The sequence below is a fragment of the Apodemus sylvaticus genome, chromosome 1 (assembly GCF_947179515.1).
Source record: "Apodemus sylvaticus chromosome 1, mApoSyl1.1, whole genome shotgun sequence".
In the NCBI taxonomy this organism is placed as follows: Eukaryota; Metazoa; Chordata; class Mammalia; order Rodentia; family Muridae; genus Apodemus; species Apodemus sylvaticus.
The window spans coordinates 29,234,639-29,255,984 of NC_067472.1; the positions used below are offsets into that span (position 1 = coordinate 29,234,639).

Here is a 21,346-nt window from a genome sequence, read left to right on the forward strand (position 1 = left end):
ACACATAAAAAATAAAATTTATATTAGAAAAGATATACATAAAGTGGCTAGAACGGTTTAAGCAGAGAACTGGAGGAGAGACAGAAATCTATCCAGGAACAGGAGGCCAGTGCTCATAAAGACACACAGAAAGAATGGGATTTACATAAAACAGACACAGGTTAAAGGATGCCTGGCAAGTACTTCAGTTTACTCAGGCATATTACATAAATGGAGTCATAGTCGAGAACAAGGGAACTGCAGGGAAAAATCCTCATCATGGCCTGTCCTGTCAGGTCAGCAGACATCAAGACCTACCTAACATACCTACATTTACCATTTCTGGAGTGCTTTCAACCAGTGACGCTGAAAGCTTGCATGTTACATATTACAAAAAAAAATGCTTAAGAAAGAAAGGGGGGAAGAAGAAAGAGAGGGAAGGAGACAAAAAGAGGGAGGAAAAAGAGTGGAGGGAAGTGGAGGGAAGGGGAAGGAAAGGGGAAGAGGAGGAGGAAAAGGGAGCATAGAAAAACAGAGGACTAAAGGGGCTTTAAAACAACAAGAGTAAACACCAGGGGGTGCTGGCTTCCACCTTTAATCATAGAACTCTGGAGACAGAGACAGGCAGTTTTCTCTGTTGTAGAGAGTGAATTTCAGGACAGCCAAATCTATATAGATAAACTCTGTCTTAATAAACAGGTAGGTAAGTAGGTAGGTAGGGTAGGTGGGTGGGTAGGGTAGGTGGGTGGGTGGGTAGGTGAATGAATGGATGGAATGTGGACTACATAAATGTTTAGGAGGTAGCAGACCCTACTCTAACCATGGAATATTTCCGTTTGATACAGAACACCAGCTTTGCACATAGAGCTGATGGCTTGCTTACTAGTCATCCCTACTAGTTTTCCACCAAGTTTTTCTTCCTAGAAGTTAATAATAATATACCTACAACTGCTCAAACCTATATATGTGAGCCCCTAAAACTTCTAATTTCTAATGAGTTTATATAGTTTCTTCTTCCTAGGTCTCTGGAAAATATGTAAAGTCTGGTTTCCTTTTTCAGAGCTCCACTGCAGTTAAACTACATCCAAGTATCAAACATCCACACATCCACGCACAATGTGTCTCATTGGTTTTCTTGCCACTAAAAAAACCATCTAAGATTGACTACTAATGACAGAATATGAATACCAGTTCTCTAACAGCCTTCAAAAGTGCAGAAGCCCAACATATATTAGGCATATTAACAGTTTTATGAGAACTAAGGCAAACACAAACTCCAAATTGTCAACAGAATGATAAAAATTAAAGCTGTAATTGAACCAACATTAGCATAAAGTTCTAAGAGATATCCCCAATGCTCTCATCTTTATATCTGATGCTAGATTTCTAAGTTACTCCTGCAATAGGCAGCTTAGAAACAAAACAAAACACTAAGTTTTAGCTACTTTACTATCATATGAAAGACATTAAAGTTTCTAACTTATAACAATTGTGCCCGAAGAATGGACCAGTAACTCGAGAACAAAGCCAATTCACTTAGCAGTAGCTGCATCTTGAAAAATTTAAAAATAAATAAATAAATAAAAATTCACCTGCAATGCCTTTGCAAGTTAAACACTGAGAATGCAGAGATTCAGGGTCCTAAAACAATGTGTCCTTGACAGTGGACCATTCTCCAATTTAGCCAAACCTGCAAAAATTTTAGTTGCTTTTAACAATCAAAATTTACCCTTCAAAGTCTTTGAAACTGTTTAAAACAGAAAAACTCCAAATGTGTGGGCTGAATTAGCTCACTTTACATATGACTTTAGTATAATAGTACATGAAATAAATAATTTCTTTACCCTATATTACCAGCCTAGAAATAATCTGGAAATGACTTAGTTTCTTTTGCAAGTGGTATAAATAAATGTGCCCCAATGAACTGTTTTGGACTGAAGAAAAATAAAATGAACCAGAATTAATTATGTAGATTTTAAATCATGAAGACATATATACTGTCACTCCTTACAGTAAGGAGGCATATTGATGATTTTATAATTGCCCTGTTTTAATATTGTAAAAGGATTCCTATTCCCACTGAAAACATTTAAATCATTATAATCAACTTTGAATTATAAAATTATTCCCTGAACTCTGAAACTATATTTAAAAATATGCTAGTCAAAATTCACTTTAGAATATGAAACTTTTCTATTAACATTTTAACTGTATTGACAGATGGAAAGTAAGAACAAGTCTTCGGGGCTGGGAACATAGCTCAGCAGTTAAGAACACTGGCTGCTCTTCCAGAGGTCCTGAGTTCAATTCCCAGCAACCACATGGTGGTTCACATCCATCAGACCTGAAGCCCTCTTCTGTCATGCAGGCATACATGCAAACAGAGCACTCATACATATAAAATACAAAAATATTTGAAAAAAAAAAAGAAAGGAATGATTCTTTGGTATATATTTAAATAAACTACATTTTAAAGAAATATACTGGAGGGGTACAATTTTTATAAGAAAATAATTACTGGCACTGTAGAAGAAAGCACCTTTGTAATTTGTAATCTTTATGTTCAAAGAATGTATTTTAAAACCTTAGGAAAAAAGGCTAAAATTAAAAAAAAATGAAGAAGAAAGTCAACGTTTTCAACTGATAAATAAAATACTGAAATATACAAGGTTTGTCAAGGTGTAGTGGCATCCTTTAACCCCAGGAGGAAAAGGCAGTCGGAGTCTTGTGAGGTTCAGACCAACTAGAACTACTCAGTGAGGCCCGAACAGAAAAAGGGGGAGACACACAGAGAGAAAGCTTAATACACAAAAGACAAAAATAGCAGTTAAACAGAAGCAATAAAAATAAAAATAATGAGACAGGAATCCCTTCAACACTCCCTGCTATCCAAATATGAAGTAAGCAGAATGGGAAACGATTTCTACACTTAGTATTTTGGGCAAAAGCTGCATGTGACATGAGAAGGGTCATGTATGCACACACTGCCTCCTATGCAATCACAGCCTGTAGTTTAGTCTTGATCAAGGAAAGTCAAAATCATTCTAGTCAAAGTTCAGAAACGGGCTGGAGAGATGGCTCAGCCGTTAAAGGCTAGGCTCACAACCATAAAATATAGGAGTTGGGTTCCCAGCACCCACGGCTGTCTCTCCAGCCACCTTTTTTGTCAGGCACCGCACCCACGCATGTAAAGTGGATAAATAAATAACTACATGAAAAAACAATAATATAAATAAAGTAAATAAGCAAGTAAAAAGAAGAAAAAAAAAGTTCAGAAACTATACTAACAAAACCTCCTTCCTCCCAGACATTAACCTGACAAGAAGCTTACATTAAAAACCTACAGACCACAGGCACAAAGCTGGGTTTGAAAAGACAAATTCAAATATTTAAACTTCAAACATTTTTATAACTACTTGGCACATCAAAAAAAAAACTAAATATAATAAAAAACTAAAATTCATCAGGCTTTATATTGAGCCATATTGAGGCATTTTAAAGAGTTTTGTATTACAGATTCTTACATAACGCGTTAGAAAACCTAGTTTAAAAAGCCCACCATTTTGTGTAACTGAGTATGTCAGTGAGAGTGCCACACTCTTGTGCTTGAGCACAAAGGCGAGCGCCAGAGCCCGGCTTGGAGCGGCACCTTCAGATCTGAAGCAGGCCCTTAGTGGTTTAGCACAAATGACAGCATACCCCAAGTTTCATTTTCACAAAGGCCTAAAACTTAATCTTAGGTCTTAAAAACTTATAATTAAATGATTCCAAAAACAAAGGTGTCAAAACCACTTACTACCACTAAATTATCTTAACTTTTTCCTACATTTGAAGGACAGATGGCAGGCCTCGGTATCTCGACAACACACCATCACAACCTGTGACCTTTGCAGTAATAACAAGCAAACACATGTGATCATGGCCACAATATGATCCACTGAATATAATGTAGAAGAAAATGCATCACAGTTTTTAGTATACTGTTACTTCATGCAAAATTCCTACAAACTAGTCCACAGAAGCGACTCAGGCCTGTGTCTTCCATCCCCAGGTGGCAACAAGAAAACAGTAACAAAATATTTTTGCCACCACGAATTTTTATTAGAACCCAAGACCCAAAAACATTACACCTAGTAGAAAAATTTCAAAAGTTTAAGTTTCACTTTATTTGGGAAAGAATTTTACTTAAAAATAAGCAAGTAATTTGTTTTTTTGTCTTGGTTTGGTAAGTTTTCTAAGGCAGGGTCTCTTCTGGTCCAGACTGAGCTTCGACTGACTGACTACATGGCTAAGAGAAACTGAACTTCTGATTCCCTTGAGGACACCTCCAGGGTGCTAAGGTCACAGGCCATAGAACACACCTAGTAGTAACTTTGTTTATAAAATAAAAAACTATGTTTCTATCACTTTGTTTTAAATAGTTTGTGCAAAATATATTAATATAATTTACTGATAAAGAATTAATGGTTAGCTGATATGGTTAAAGATTCTCTTTTAGTATTTTACTTAAAAATAAAATCTGACAAACTGCTACATGCAGATTTTTCACCAAAAGCTAGTACTAGTTATCAGTGCACATTGATCAATTAATAGTGCAACAAATACAAGACAACTATGTGATGAAATATAAACCACATTATTCAAACTATGCAATTGTAATATCATGGCAAACCAATTATCCTGGATTCAAAGAGACAGCAACAAAGCTATGCCCACTTTAAAATGAAAATTGTTTGTTCAAATTACTTCCATTCCACTTTAATTTCAACTCAGCAAAATACTCCAAAATAAATGAAATTAACATATAAAAAGTATCTGGAGCCTGTTATTGTAATATAAACCTACAACCACAGCCCTTGAGAGGCTAGAAAAATAGGATGATTAAAAAAAGTTCCAGGGCAGCATGGGCTAGGAAGACAGAGACTCATTTCAAATATTTAATATATATTATATGTAACATATAACATGATATGTGTGTGTGCTATGTCACATAAGTAATATAAACATTAAGCATTAAATGTGCACCAGGCAGTGGTGGCGCATGCCTTTAATCCCAGCACTTGGGAAGCAGAGGCAGGTGGATTTCTGAGTTCAAGGCCAGCCTGGTCTACAGAGTGAGTTCCAGGACAGCCAGGGATACACAGAGAAACCCTGTCTTGAAAAATCAAAAAAAAAAAAAAAGTCTTAAATGTGCAATAGATTGCCTAGAAGTAATTTCAGGTGAAGGTATTTCAAAGCTCTAAGATTTCAATTACTTTTTTTGTTTCTATTAGATTTTGGTTTTGGTAAAATCTGAATCATAAAAATTGTCCCTATTTGAAACTTTAAGTCCACTACATAAAAAACAGTAAGAAAAAAATGGAGAAATTTTAGTTTATAGGTAATTATGTATTTTTGATAATTTCAATTATGAAGCTCTATGTAAATTATTCAAAAAGAAAGAGACACCTCTTTGAGTTTACCAAGAATTAGAAAACAATGTGAATGGGCCAGGCAGTGGTGGCAGATTTCTGAGTTCCAGGCCAGCCTAGTCTACAGAGTAAGTTCCAGGAAAGCCAGGGCTATACAGAGAAACCCTGTCTCGAAAAAAGCAAATCCAAAAATACCAAAAAATAAAAAAAATATATTAAAAAAAGATCTAAGACTAAAGAAGCAGTTAAACAACAGTAACATTAAAGATACTAGCAGCAAAGTAACTCCCTAAACAATTACAAACAAAACTGTTCAAACGCAGGGAAAAAAAAGCCTTTGAGTCATGTCTGAGCTGACTCTAGAACTCAAGAGAACTCAAACATAAAACAATCATCCTGCCTCAGCCTCAAGAAGCAAAACACCTGACTGCACATCCACCTTCATTCCCTGTGATACTCTTCAGAACAGCGATACAGCAGAGGGTCAAACTCCCACAATCTGCTAAAAGACACAGGTTCTGGTCAAATAAATCTTTTCTCTTATTAGAGATATCTTTAGTAGACAAAAATCTTATAAGAATCACAAGCCCCACGATAGTCAGAAAACCTAGTTGGGCCCAGCTCTTACCATCTAGCAACAGATGACCTTGGGTCCACAATCTAAGGCTATACCTACATATCAGACCCTTCCTCTAGCAGGTCCTGCAGATGTCTAAGAGCCCAACAGCCTCAACCCACTCCATGCAGGCAAGCCTTCTGCCGCCTCAGGCATGACCATGTTCACCAAATGTTTCTAGATATTACCAAAAGTTCAGATCAACAAAAGCAAACACCTACAAGTCACAGCTTTACCTCCAATTAGAAAGATGGAAACTAGGGTGGTAATCTAATTCCAGGGCCTGGCTAATTCCAGGCTATGTTCTTTGCATTCTATCAGGCTGCCTTCCTAATTCACTGTGCCTTGTCTATAAAACAAAGCATTCTATATCCTTCATTAGGCTCATATATCATATAAATATATATGTCTACTGATATAATGCACCTGTAAATACTATTAGCTCACTGAGTATAGCATGGGAGCTGAGGGAATGGGTCAGTGGATAAAACACGTTACTATGCAAGCACAAAGATCTAAGGTCAGAGTCCTAGTACTAATGCCAAAACTATGTATGGTGGTACACACCCATGTACGTTGTGCATACCTGTAATCCCAGCACTGGAGGGCACAGACAGAAGACAGTCATGCCAAATTGGCAAGGTCCAGGTTCGATGTGAGACCCTGTCTCAAAAAAACAAGACAGAGAGCAACAGAGGAGACACCAATGTTGATTGCTAGCCTATAAACTACACACACATATACACACACACAGAATATAACACATTAAGGTTTGCTTGACAGAGGATAATGTAATATAGAGACCTAAAGACAACTTTAATAATATCTTCCCAAACTTTGTTCTAAACGTAAAAGAAAAAATTTTAATTCTATTTAATTGGGAGAAATATAAACATTCAAAAACCAAATCTCAGACTGGTGAGATGACTCAGTGGTTAAGAGTACTGACTGCTCTTCCAGAAGTCCTGAATTCAGATCCCAGAAACCACATGGTGGCTCACAACCATCTGTAATGGAATCGGATGTCCCCTTCTGTTGTGTCTGAAGACAGCTACAATGTACTCATATACATTAAATAAATAAACCTTTTTTTTAAAAAAAAAGTCTCTTAAAGAGAAAAAACTTAATGGAAAAAAATCTGCATTTGTTTCAAAGCAAAAATTTGCTTCTAACGTTAGACACCTATACTGATTTTTATAATTAACTTTTAGGAATACATCTTATTAAGAGATAACCTGTTTCAAAGCAGAATTCATACTCTTACATAAACTTGAGTAATTACATCCTGCTCAAAGGTCCAAAAACAAACATACAAACTTAGGTCTGCATCTAAAAGACAAAGAGAAGGAAGAGAAGGAAGGAAGGAAACAAATTATTCTTCTTCAGCCTGAAAACTTACATGATGTTATTACTTTTTAAAGAAACAAAAGTCAGTAGTCTTGCAGGGCTCTGATAACATAACACCTATGCCCCTGTCGTAGTACATGAGCACAGACAGAAGAGAAAGACAGAAACTGGTTCCGATATCACGATATGCAACTCAGTTTTATAATGTGTTATACAAAAAACACAGCTAAATTACTCATGGAAAGCTCAGCAGAAAAAAATAAAATAAAAATCACAAGAGCGAAGTCACGAAGAATTAGAGCAGCATCCACTCTGCATTTCAAAGTAAATAAGAAGTAATCCCCCTGGAAATGAAAGCCCTCCGTTGCCACACAGGAAGGAAGCACTGTTCCCTGTCACGTGCAGGTAGGCCGGCCTTAAGTTTCCTCCATTCTTCCCTCCACTTGATAAAAAAGCATGAGCTCTTCTAGGATGGCTCAGTGGGCTGAAAGGCACTTCCTGCTACCCTAACAACCTGACTGACATTCCCAGTGTCAAAGGGAGGAAGGAGAGAATAACTTCAGAAAGCTGTTCTTCACCTCCACACTTATGCCCCGTTCCTCCCACTCCCAATCCCAAATAAATGAGTAATTTTTAAATACAGTATGGGAAGAAAAAAAGCTTTTAGCTTTTTCTTCCCATTTCAAAGTTCTAGTTATATTAAAACTCTTGGCCCAATGTGAAAACGGGGGGCAAGATTCGAGGTTTAACACTAACTTTAAATTCTTATAGTAGTTCACTGCAGACTGTATTGAGTACATACATACATATATATATGTATATATATACATATATATATATACACACATGTATGTATATACATATATATATACACACATGTATGTATGTATGTGTATATATATATGCTGTAATGAATGCAAACTGGCAGAGCAGAAAGGAAATGCTACTATACCTTTACTTTATGCATTAGAAGTCCTAATTTTTAGTGATGAGGAAAATCTTTGTGAAAAAGAACTGTGATATTGACCTAGAATGGTCAGAAGTTCCAGACAAGCCAGGGCTACATGGTGAGACTCTGCTTCATAAGAACAAATATATCATAACTGTGTCATAGATCATATATGCCTATGTATCGTATCAATAAGCACCCATATTATAAATGTCATGCTACTCGTATTCATCTATATTGAATACTAAGAAAATTTAATATTACAATAGATAAGTTAAGGGAGCATGAAAACTAAGAAAGTTTTCATGTTCCCTTAAAAGTTGAAAACAAACTTTTTGATGAACATGATTAATATTGCTTTGAGCAACTAGGAGTGAACGGCAAAATCAGATATTACACTCAAGAGTACATCAAAGAATTCCCCTATTTTAAAATAAAGGTAATAGCTTTAGTCAATTAAAATGGCTCAGGTCTCAAACTGAGCAAATACATTAACAAACCCCACTCACCCCATAAACAAAATATGAGGATAACATGAATAACGGGAAATTGTTAAGAGCAGTAGCTATGATTTAAGTATTTACAATGAGGTAGGTACCAAGGTAGAGGGATTATTTATGTGATTTGGTGGTTGGTTGTTCAGACAGGTCTCACTGTGGAGCCTTAGCTGGCTTGGAACTCACAATGTAGAACAACAGGTCGACCTCAAATTCACTATGCAATCACTGACAGCCAGCCGAGGATTTAGCAATAGCCTCCTGCCTCTGCCTTGCTGGTATTAGGTAAACTTTTGCAGTGAGTAACATTATTCTTCCCTTATTTCAAGTAAAATAAGACTAATAAGAGAAATTAAATAGAATAGAGTTATCCAGCTCCGTGACAGAGCCAAAATTATAGCACAGGGACCCTGTCTGCCTAAAACTAAGATAAGCAATTATGACTTCGGAGTGTGGCTAAGACCAACCATATTTTAATGTCATTTAAAAGACTCAATCATGGTTTAAAATGGCCTCCAAGGCAATCTGTTCTCTAAGGGGAAAATCCATTTTCAGAATAGTAAATTTGTTAACTTGATACTCACATACATACATATATACATAAAAATTCAAATATTTAAGTTAAGAGTCACTGTTCGTATTAAGCATTGGCTTTCTGATTATAACTGTTTGACTAATTACACAAAACAGGAAATTTACAAGCTTTTCCACACCACACACAACAGGTTATTAGTGGGTGCAACTGCAGTTCCTATCTCTCCAGAGTTACCACCACCACCAAGTATTAAGTCTAGTACTCTAAAGATGTCTGTGCAGGTCCTAATGCCAACTGTTACAACGTTCCTCTAAGAAACACGCTTTTCGTTCCAGTATAAATCATTTTAGAAGCTGAAACTGCTCTAGAGCCCCTTCTGCCACCAGAGCAGAGAATACAAAATGAAAAGGTGAAACAGCAAACCCGGGATCCTAACTTCACCTCTGACAATACCTTCAGCACCAGAGAACCATCATCCCACAGAATTAAGCACCCAAGAAAGCTATGGTAACAGTAGCGAGGCATATTAAAAAAAAAAAAAAAAAAAAAAAAGATCAGCAAATTCTTGCTAACACAAAGCTATTTCATCTGTAGTCAACATTATTGATATCTCAAGTAGCAACTGCATCAGTTTCAAAACTACCAGATTCAAAGCAACTACAAAAATTTATAGAAATCACTTCTGATATAAGCACACAAAGTGGCATACCTAAATCATGATCTTTGGAACAAATCCTGTAACTTTGCAAAAGAGTGGACCACAAAACCAACTCTCCAATGCTGTTTCTGAAAATCGAGTTTATCTATAGGGAAGAAAGGGGAACCACCAGCTCTGTCTGTGCAGTCAAACTTCTGTTTTATGAGCCAGTAGTAGTTTGTCATGAAAAAACAAAAAGATCAAGTAAACTTCTTAAGCTGTATTAATAACTAACACTGTCTCATGGAATGAATACTTCTGAGATGGAATAGGCCCACAGAAATTAAATACTAACCAGGTGGTGGTGGCACACACCTGTAATTCCAGCACTCTGGGAGGCAGAGGCAGGCAGATTTCTGAGTTTGAGGCCAGCCTGGTCTACAGAGTGAGTTCCAGGACAGCTAGGGCTATACAGAGAAACCCGTCTCGGAAAAAACCAAATCCGAAGAAACAAACAAACAAACAAACAAACACAAAACAAAAAAAACCAAAAAACAACAACAACAAAAAAGAAATTAAATACTAACCTACATACTCAGGATTCTAAACTTTGCCAACTCTGAATTTACATAAGTTATCAATATAAAATTAAGTTATCAATATAAAAACGCTACTTACATTTGGAGCTTACTGAGACACAAAATAAAATATTGAAAACAATATTTACTAAAATGAATGTCCAAATTTTGCTTTTTCCTGAATGAACAATTCTCTAATCAAGTCATTAAAGTGACTATTTTAGAAGTGGCTTAAAATTGTTTAAATGCTGTCAAGCTATAAACAAATGAACAGAAAAAAAAGACAAATCTCATGTTGTAACACTTGAAAATAAGAATTGAATTCATTTCCAGAAGGTAAGCTATTTCATAATACTTAGGTAGATATTTTATGTAATTATGATAAATTAGATATAATGTTCCATACAAAAATGAAAATACACTATCTGCCTTTCTCCTGTTACTAAAATAAAATTAAAAAGGCCATGAATCTCTACTTTCTAAATCTGTCTAAAATTAACCAGATTATATTCATCATATTTAACTTGAATCATTTAATCTTTACTTAATATTTTATAAGGAATCTGTCTACATCACTCTGTTGCTGTGTAAACTTCTAAAATTGACAGTAATAAAATTTCCTTTTCCTTTTATTTTATTCTATATAACTGAAAATTACTCCTTTTGACGCACTTTACTCCTCTTAAGTAAGTTTTAGGGAAAATGAAGATTTGCAACTTATATTAGTCCTGTTATTCAGGAAAGACACAAATGACTATGAAAAAGGCAAGATGAAGATTATAGAGTCATTTACAAGGAGAAACCATAATTGCTTGCAACAATCACCTGCCTTTAGCAAAACAGATAATATCAATAATCACTATTCTCCTTACAAGGTACTAATACTCCTGTGATCAGTATTTGAAAAGTATATCTACCAAACAAAACTGCTGTACCAGAAGCCTGAACCTTCCATGTGCTTTAAAAACATTAACTGAGTGTTGTCTCACACTCAGTCTGTTTTCCAGACTGTTGGGAATAATATCCAACCAACAAATTCCTACAGTAATTCAATTGTGTCTTCAGCAAATGAAGATATTCAACTTACTACTTTCAAAATGGAATTTAACTTGGCCAACCTCATCGCCAACACGGCCCAGCACAAATCTTCAATGACCATTTTAATCCCTGCCCCCAAACACAGAAAACCCTGATGAGGACCCAAGCAAGCCCTCTGGCCTCTCAGCACTAATGGGAGCACACCTCTCAGAAGAGCAAGGTCTTCACTGACTTCTCCCCAACTGGCTCCTTTTCACGTCAACATTTGGCTCCATCAAACCACAGCTCTAGAAATTAAGTGTTATTAGTCATTTGATGCACTATTTGATACTGCTTTCCATGCACACCATAACTAAAAGTACAGGTTTGGATTTCTAAGCCGCGCAAACTGCACGTGCAGAACCCCATGCACTTTGAAATCAAATAAGGAACTGCAATCACGTCACTGCTCATACCAAAAAAAAAAAAAAAAAATTACAAAATAATCTTGAAGTCCTTTGGGGAAAGCAAAGCAGGGCAGAGCAGAAGTGTACTCTGGACACTACAGGAAGTCTGCCTACCAGGCATTCTAGATTTTTCTTTGAGTGGGTTTGGTTTTGTTTTTCAAATTAAATAGATACCTAATTCCTTCTAGATCAAGGTTATTAACATTAATTCACACCGACAGTAAAACTGCCTTGAAGCAAGTGACAACTCAGAATGTTCTCCAATTATCTTTCTGAAGGGTCAAGTTCATCCTGAGTGAAGCTTTTCAATTAATGCAACCTCGAAAATTAAAGATTCCTTTCAAATTGTACTTTTAGCTTGAAAGAAAATTAGCCTATATGGGAAGCCAGTTTTTCAGTGAGTTTCATCTTCATTTCAGAACAAGAAATTCGATCAAAATTAGCTATGCATTTTATAATGCCACTAATGCAATCCATCAAACCTCTTTCAAATGAAAAATTGTCTTAAATAAATAAATAAATCTCTCCATAATGATCTATTAGCAGGACATGTATAGACAAGTAGCTGCTGCCCTTCCACCTTAAGAAAATACCTACTAATATTAACTAAAAAAATAACTTTTACAAAAAATGCCTTATCACCAATTATGAAATTCCATAATTTTAACTAAATACTGTTCACTGCCACAAGTCACATAACAAAATTTTGGGTTGTATCAAAGGCCCAATCATTTAAAGGCTCAGTCACTTCAGACCTACAACTTGTATTTTCACACACCTTACACACTGGCCTCCCCAAAGCTCTCAATTTCTGTCAATACTTCCCACTCTGCAAAAAAGGAGGGCTCTCTTTCCTACCCCTGATCATAACCAGTACCACACCTGAAACTGCAAAGATAAATGCTTTAAACCACGAACTTTTGAAGTACAAAGGCCTAACTTTTAGACAATCAGAACTATACACCGTTAAAATTCTTGGGTTTCTGTCTTATTCAACAAGCTGACTCAGTAAATTACAGCGTGCAAAGAGCTAGCATACCTACAATCTGGAGCCAGTGACTGACCCATCCTCGCTAGTATGTCTGGATATTAGCTGGCTAAATTATACTTGACGGTCTGCACAAGTCAAGCTAAAAAACGGGTCTGGGCACCTGAAACAAAAAAATATGAGCACCCAATTCAGGCTACTACTTAAATTCCATGTGAGAGCTGAGTTTAATCTCTGCAGTCACTTGCCGTACACAGCATCCCTGAACTCACACAGACATCATCGTCTGGGATCAAAAACTACTCGATCTCCATTCTATCATGTATGGCAAGGCCAAATGAATGGGGCATACCACCGAAATGCAAATTTCATATCCTACCCCACACCTCATCAGCAAAGTCTAATTTAACAAAGTTCTACTAAAAGCTCCAGTGGTACATATTCTGGCACTACTGATCTGAAAACTACAAAACTTCGAAATGCAGCTCCAAAGTTGTAATTACCTCAGTTTAAACACACAACCCTACTTCTACCCTCAAATGTGCACCGTCTATGCTGAAGATGACTATGCTTATAAAGTTATGCAAATCAGTCCACAAGTCACATTTCAGGAAAAAAAAAAATCTTCCAATGCAACCCAGGAAACTAAAAACAATCACTGCAAGATTCTGAGGCAATATGCCTACGTGCAGCACGGACTTTCATTTTAATCTGATCTACACCCTAGATCTAGGGCCTAAGTCACGATCTAATCGAAATATGCACAACCCAAAGCGTCTTTTTTTTTTTTAGTTCATTTAGAGGGCTGGATTGACGAACTCGCTAATCCAGTGTACTACAGTACTACATGCATTAACGGACAATAGATTTTAAGAAGAGACCACAGAGCTCGACAAGAAACCAATCCGTGCCTTGACACTTGCAAGCAGGCATGAGTTCCGTCTAGCCGAACACTCCCTAGGTTGAATACACTGAAAGAGACACAATATACACGATCTAGAAATGCGACCAGTATTAAGCGTTACAGTCACCCCAACTACTGCAATTTTCGCATCCGTCTACTCCCACGTTATCAGAGTGACAGAAAAGCAAAGAGGAACAGCCGCAGAAATGGATACAGGTCAAGTCTAAGTCGAATCCATCCTCTTGATATCTCCTTTTGTTTCTGCTAACGATCTCTTTGATGATGGCTGTCATGTCTGGGAGCCTGTGGCTGAAGAAAAAGGAGGAGAGAGATGGCAGAAGCTGCTGGTGGCGAGGCTTCTTCTGCAGGATGGAAATGGCTCTGGACTTGGCGGTCGCTGATGCCCCTCGCTCTGCTGCCGCTTGGCCCTGGACCGCAGCCGGGTAATGGCTGCTGCGGCGGCTGCTGGATGGTTGCAGCGACTGGGCCTGCTTCTCCTCAGCAGCCAGAGGCCTGGCAGCCGAGGCAGCGGAATGGGGAGAAGACGGATAATCCTCGCAGCGGCTGCCTCCTCCGGCGGCCTCCGGAGCCCGGGCCAGGGGGGGTGCGGCGGCGGCGGACGGGAGGCTTAACACCGGCCCGGGTCCCTGGACGTGCCGCCGCCGCCGCCGCCGTGTTGGAGGCAGGAGAAGGGGAGAGAGCAACTCTCCGGCGTTCCCAGCCCTGGCAATGGTGACAGGCGACTCCGACCCCCTCCCCGGAGCCGCGGCCGCCGCCGCCGCTTCTCCCCCCCGCTCCAGGAGCGGGAGGTGCAGCCGCCGAGCCTGCGCCGGCTCCCGCCCGAGCCCACGGCTTCCACCGTCTCTCTCCGAAGCTGCTCGGAGGCTGCCCGGTTAGAACAGACGACGAGGAGGCGATGCCCGCCGCCGCTGCCGCCGCCGCCGCCCGGCCGGCTCCCCGAGGGCGCTGCCCCCGCGGCTGCTCACAGGCGCTGAGAGGGGCTCTGGGCCGCGGCCGCCGCCGTCTCTCATCTCCCTCGCCTGCGCCGGGCCTGGCCTCACAGCGGCTCAACTCTCAAACTTCCATCATGGCTGCAGCTTCCGAGAGGAGAGAGCTGAGCGCAGCCGCGTCCCGACGACCAAGCGCGTATCCTGCCGCAGTTCACAAAGAGTCCCGCCACATCACCGTGCGCCGGCCAGCCCGCCCCCTCCGCCGCCCCGCCGGGAGAGCCGGGCGCCTTCGAAGCCGGAGGGGAGGCGGGAGGCGGGAGGGAGGCGGGCGCCGAGCCGGGGGAGGGGCGGAGCGGGCAGGGGCGGGGCGTCGGCGGGACAGGGGCGGGGAACGCCGCGGAGCATGCCCAGTGTGGCTGCGGTTCGCTCCGGGAGCCGCGCCGGCTTCGGCCTCCGCGCAGAGAGACCCGGCAAAGGTAGGGCAGGCTGTGGCCGAGTTGAGGGTGCGCTGAGCACGATCGCTGACCGCTCACAGGTGGATCGGACTGGCTGACCGCGTCGGTCAGTGCTCCAGGAGCCTCAGGGGCAGGATCATCCTTCCTGCGTCCGTCCCTGGGTTTCTTCGGAACGGCTTTCATTCCCTGCCCTGCGCTGTGGTCAGATTGCAGTGCTTCGCTAGGATCAGTCAGTGACAGTCTTTACCTACATAGTGCACCTCTCCCCCACGGTGTCCTCAAGGTGTCACTCTTTGCACAAAGAACAGCCTCCTATTGTGTCTCCCGCGTGGGTCACCTCATCGGGCTCCTGTTCCCTGCCCCGCCTCTTGCTTCTCAGGCAGCTGGGTTCGTTTGCCCGAAAGATGAACGCTCCCAGCTAAGCATGATGATTGTGCATACGGGGCGTGTACATTCACGTCTCCCCTGAGTTTCCAGGGCCCAAAGGACACCCCCTGCTTGGACAAAGTGGATCTCCGTGAATAGAGGGCACCTCACGCACACCCCTCCACCGCCCGGCGAGGAGCCCCGCAGCTCCCCGCAGCGGTGGGTCCACCGGATCACAGCCAAGCTCTGTCTTCAAAGAGCTAGGCCGCCCCTCCCCTTCGTGACCGCTATGAAAACCCGGCAGAATTGAATCGCGGTGGCCAGGTTCTGACCCTGTCGGACCGTGCAAGTTCGGGGACCAGGTTACAGAGCCCGGGCGTGGAGTATTGGTCGGAAGCTGCAGCCAGCAAGTGGGCGGGGCGAGCAGGCCTGGGAGGGCTCAAAGGCGAGGTGGAAGGATACATGAGCCGCGGTCGGAACTACTTTCAGGAGGAGGTCACGTGTGGTCCTAGTTGGGGAACTTTCCAATTTCCCATTCCCCTATCTGTGTGCTCCTGAGGCAAGAGCTTGGTCCGCTCTGCTCTATTAGATGATCTTCCCCTTCCCGCCTCCCGTGTGGGCCGCTGGACCCCTCAATTCCCCGGTCGGAGCAGAGAATTGCACCCACGAGCTGTCCGCAGGAGCGCTGTCGGGGCCAAGCGCCTGGGGAGCTGGTTACACAAGCAGCCACATCCAAGCACGTGCCCCCGCCACCCCTCTCTGCTGGCCGCCGCCGGTTTGTGCACGGTGACGCGGAGAGTCCCCAAGCTGTTCCTCCCTTTCGCTTGTAACCCATAGAGCTAGCCAGAAGGCCGGGACCTGGGACTCCTGTTCTGGATCTGCCCACACCGCGCGTTCCCAACCGTGGGAGAAGAGGCCGGGCCCTGGCTGGGGGGCGGGGGAGGCGGGAGTTGAAGCATCTCCTTCGCTTAATGAGGTGAACACTTTCTAGATCTGTGCTCGCGGGGCAAAAGGGTATCTCCTGTTGCTGCTGGCGGCTTGGGCTTACCGATGTTGCAACGAACTTCCAGTCACTGCCCCTGAACTGGTGAGCGCGCCCCACCTACCGTAGACTCAGCCAAGTGACTTCTCCGAGCACCTAGTCAATGGCTGTCAGCCCAGAACAAACCTGTCAAGTAAAAGCTTACTGCCGGGATTGGCTGACCTGTCGCGGTTGAGAAGAGCTGGTTCGGAAATGCTGATAACTAGCGGACAGCCCCTCCTCCCCCCCAAGCGATCACCTTGAGCTTGGAGAAAAATGACATCAACTCCAACGTAGGTAGGGATTTCTTCCTTATTGTTCTTTTCCCAGGGGACTTAGTTCTCAGGGTGACAATCTGAGTCCTGAAGTATCTCTGACTTGAGACCTAAGCTAAAGCACTGGGTCATTTTAGAAATATGGAGAATAGTCGTCAGTTATCATGGATTTGCAATAATTGCGAGTAGGTGTCTGGGAAAGGCTAACTGAGGATTCATGAAATACAGGAGAAAGAAAATTTCGTATGTCCACAGCATAGTTGCAGGCAGCCCCTGAAGCCTAGAAACCTCAAGAGGCTTGGCTCAGAGAGCTATGTGCCATTACCTAACTGCAGGACTGCTAATTAAAATAGGGATATTTACAGTTCTATTAGAGCTCTCAGAAGCTACCCAAACCTTGCATTTAGATGCATCCTTTAAAGATCTCTCCGCAGGAGTTAGCAGCCCAAGCTAAGCTAGCAGATGATGTTTATTGCAGGCTGTTTTGGGGCGAGGTTCTGGTCAGTTGAGGGAGGGCAGGGATAACCGCTGAGAGCAATCTCAACACAACACAAGAGGCCTCTACTTGGTTTCTAAAGATGTAAATACATTTTGCTCACACAGCCTAATCTAAGATGGAGATCTATTTTACACAGAATCCCCAGTGTCAAGGTGTTAGCTGAGATGCACAGTAAAAACCTAAGTTGTGCTCAGTAGAGTGTCTACTGCTGCTGGGTGAGGAAAATAAGGACGACGTTAGTTCAAGAGAAGTAGGTTGAAAAGGGGAACTGGCCCACATTTGTTCCTGTCCCTAGAATCCCCGTCCACCAGCATCACCCTCTTTTGCCTCTTCCCTGGGGGCAGCTTGTGCAACGACATTCCTCTGAATGTCTAAGAAGCTCGGAAAATCTTCCTCTAAAGAAAATGAAAGACATCCATCCCTAAGCTTCCTGATGCCTGGCTGGAGGAAAAGGGATCCTTTTCTGTTTCCAGAGCATTAGTCTGCAGAGCACAGAGATGCACATCACAGCGCCAAAATGCTGGACCAACGTGACCCCAGGCCACAGTCACCACCAAGTGAGGGCAGAAAGCTGAAAACCAGCTAGCTGCTTCCCAGTGCGTCTCGCTCAGCAACTTGCCAGAGGTAAATGAATAGACACGCAGTGCTGGCAGGTGTGTGGCCCCTCTGACATCAGCTGGCCGCACTGACAACATCGGGTCTTGTTGAGAGTGTCTAAATAAACCCCACTTCCTTTCACAGCATTAAATATGTTTCTGTTACGCCTTTTAAAATTCTTTTGCAGTTTTTCGCTTCTTTACGCCACTCAAAGAATCTAAATAGAGCAGGAGGGGAAAAGTCCAGATAGCAATAAAAATATTTAAGTGTAAGTGTGTGTGTGTGTGTGTGTGTGTGTGTGTGTGTGTATCCACTTGGCTGTACAGATATTACAATACACTGGTTTCCAAGTGCTTCATTTCCTCACCTGTCTGGATTCACAACACCCAAGGGAGAAACAGAAGCTTATAACAAAGGGAGAATTATGTAAAGCTCCAGGGAGACTGACTATATAGAATAATTAGGGAGTATGATAAACCAGCTTTAATTATAGTTTCTAACAGCTGATTCCAGAACTGTATTGTTACTACATGCAAAAGATGTCCGAAGAAAATTCTTTCTTTGTTTCTTTCCTAAGTGGGACACCAAGATTGGGATGTGGATTGTATAAATAGTTGATGTGCTGTTGTAGGCTCTGGGCAAAAGCATCCGGTGTGTGAGCACACACACACACACACACCATACCACCACCTCCCACCCCCTGCTATAGTGCCTTTCTCCTTCCCCACAGCTCTGACCCTTCAACAAGAGAACTCAGTGTAGCGCTTTAATTTTTAAGCAAGCGTCTCTATTTTTATCAAAAAGCATTTTCTAGATAATAGAATGTAATGGATTAGATAACATACTTGGCTTTGAATTTAAACTGCCCTGTTCTTCCACAGTTCTGAAGGCTGCCCTCTTAGTTATTCTGTTATTTGTTGTTTTAGTTTTTATTTTTAAACTATTTGTTGTTTGTGCAAGCACATCATGGCACATTTGTGCATATCAGGAGACAACTTGCAAGAGTCTGTCCTCTCCTCTCGCCCCGTAGCTTCTGGGGATCCAGTGCCGGTTGTCAGGTTTGATGGCACACACACACACCTTTACCCACTGAGCCATCTTACCACCCCACGACTGTTCTTTTGGTTTTGTTGTTGTTGTTGTTGTTGTTGTTTTGTTTTTGAGACAGGGTTTCTCTGTGTAGCCCTGACTGTCCTGGAACTCACTCTGCAGACCAGGCTGGCCTCAAACTCAGAAATCCACCTGCCTCTGCCTCCCATAGTGCTGGGATTACAGGCGTGTGCCACCACCGCCCGGCATGATTGTTCTTTTAAACACAGGTTGTTCATGCTTTCCCCAGAAGGCACCTCTGTGAGTCATACAAATACTGTATTCCAAGAGAAAATGTCAAATGCCTGTGCCTAAGCTTCCCGTACCCTAGACCTCTCCCACAGCTTTTGCAAATGGTACTCTGTCACCTTTCCTGTCTCAAGAGCTATTCTGTATGAAACCATTAGTCTCACACAAGTAGAGACTGAACTGGGTGGGAATCCTGGAGCAGACCAGACCTCTGCTGGGTCTGTGGTACTCGGAAACTCACTCAGGGAAACACGAAACAATTTTATTTCTGTTCACTTTGACTGTTGGATCTTCTACTTTGGTCTTAACTCCAATTCTAGTCTGAAGGGACAGTTTACTGTTTTAACACTTCTAATAAACTAAATGTTTCAGAGTAGCCCACACGTGTCTAGGTTTAGGAATGTCATTGAAATGAAATCAAGATGGACAATACTTTACTTTGGAGAAAGGAGTACCTTTCTGGAAAAGAAAACAGACCAAATCTGCTTAAATTAATATCATGATGACGGGGCCCTTTTCCCTATTCTTATAATGAATCAGTCAGCAAATGCTTGTGACTGTTATGTGTTCCTTCTGTTAAGCCTTATGCATAGAGCAATGACTGGCTAGCTGGGTTCACATTCATTATGATGAGTCAGCTTTGGGAACTTGAATCTTTGGGCAACCTCTTCACAGCACACAAAGACAAGTTAACCATTCTGGTACTTGATAACTAACTCAATTACCTGTTGCTTCACAACAAACCACAGTAAAATCCAGTGACTTGAAGCAACCGTCATTGTTTTCCCACAATTCTCAGGGAAGGGTATGGCTGAGCAATTCTTTTCTTCACAGATGTGATCGAGGGACAGATATGGTCTATTTAGCTGTGGGTCTGGCTGGGTCTGGAATGTCAAGGAACTCAGCTGGAGTAGCCAAAATGAGGGTCTCCCTGTCTTCACGCGGTTCCTCCAAAGCTGAGCCTATAACTTGGCTATCACAAAAAGCATAGGTGCAGTTTGTGCTTATGCAGCTCATCTGGGCATATATTTCAAGGGCATATGATAGTTCATCCCGATGTCATGTCTTACACTAAGACTCTTGATAACTCTAAAGAGACACTCTTGGGCCCCTATATTTTCTTGAAAACTCATGTTTGTTTTGGAGCCAAGTTCTTATATATCCAGGCTGGCCTTGAACTCACTGTAATGGACAGTGTTTTTTATTTATTTTATGCATATGAGTACACTGTAGCTGTCTTCAGACACACCAGAAGAGGGCATCAGATCCCATTACAGATGGTTATGAGCCACCATGTGGTGGCTGGGAATTGAACTCAGGACCTCTGGAAGAGCAGACAGTGCTCTTAACTGCTGAGCCATCTCTCCAGCCCCTTTGGGCAGTGATCTTGAACTGAGTCTCCTGCCTCCACATCTAGAGAGGCTACACGTATTTAAAGGATGGAGAAACAGTTATTGGTAGCCACATTCCACAATGATCAGAATTCTCTTCCTAAAAACATAACTTTCCATAGTTCTTTTCTCAGGTTAAGTCTGCTGAGAATTACTGTTATTAAAGAACTGTCACTGCCAATTGACAATTTGATTAGCCACTGAATTTTTTTTTTAAGATTTTATTTATTTTATATATGTGAGTACACTGTAGCTGTCTTCAGACACACCAGAAGAGGGCACCAGATCTCATTACAGTTGGTTGTGAGCCACCATGTGGTTGCTAGGAATCGAACTCGGGACCTCTGGAACAGTTATAAGTGCTCTTAACCACTGAGCTACCTCTCCAGTCCACCACTGAATATTTTCAACTCTTTTTTACTTTGCTTCTCTATCTGATCATTTCTTAATACATTGCTTAATTTTACCCTAGAGCTAATCTATTTCTCAAAGTATTCATTAAAATTCAATGAAATAAAATTAAAACATA

The 21,346-nt window shown here is 41.6% G+C and overlaps 1 protein-coding gene across 1 annotated transcript in view; it reads right to left on the reverse strand.

Moving 5' to 3' along the window:
- Pten (phosphatase and tensin homolog) overlaps nucleotides 1-14,818 on the reverse strand; it is a gene marked incomplete at its 5' end in the record, with an annotated part of 60,994 nt that extends 46,176 nt beyond the window's left edge. The window contains one exon of the mRNA XM_052172352.1: nucleotides 14,140-14,818. Coding sequence (XP_052028312.1) covers nucleotides 14,140-14,818 — 679 coding nt within the window. The remainder of the gene's footprint in view (nucleotides 1-14,139) is intronic.
- Nucleotides 14,819-21,346: the final 6,528 nt, after the last annotated feature.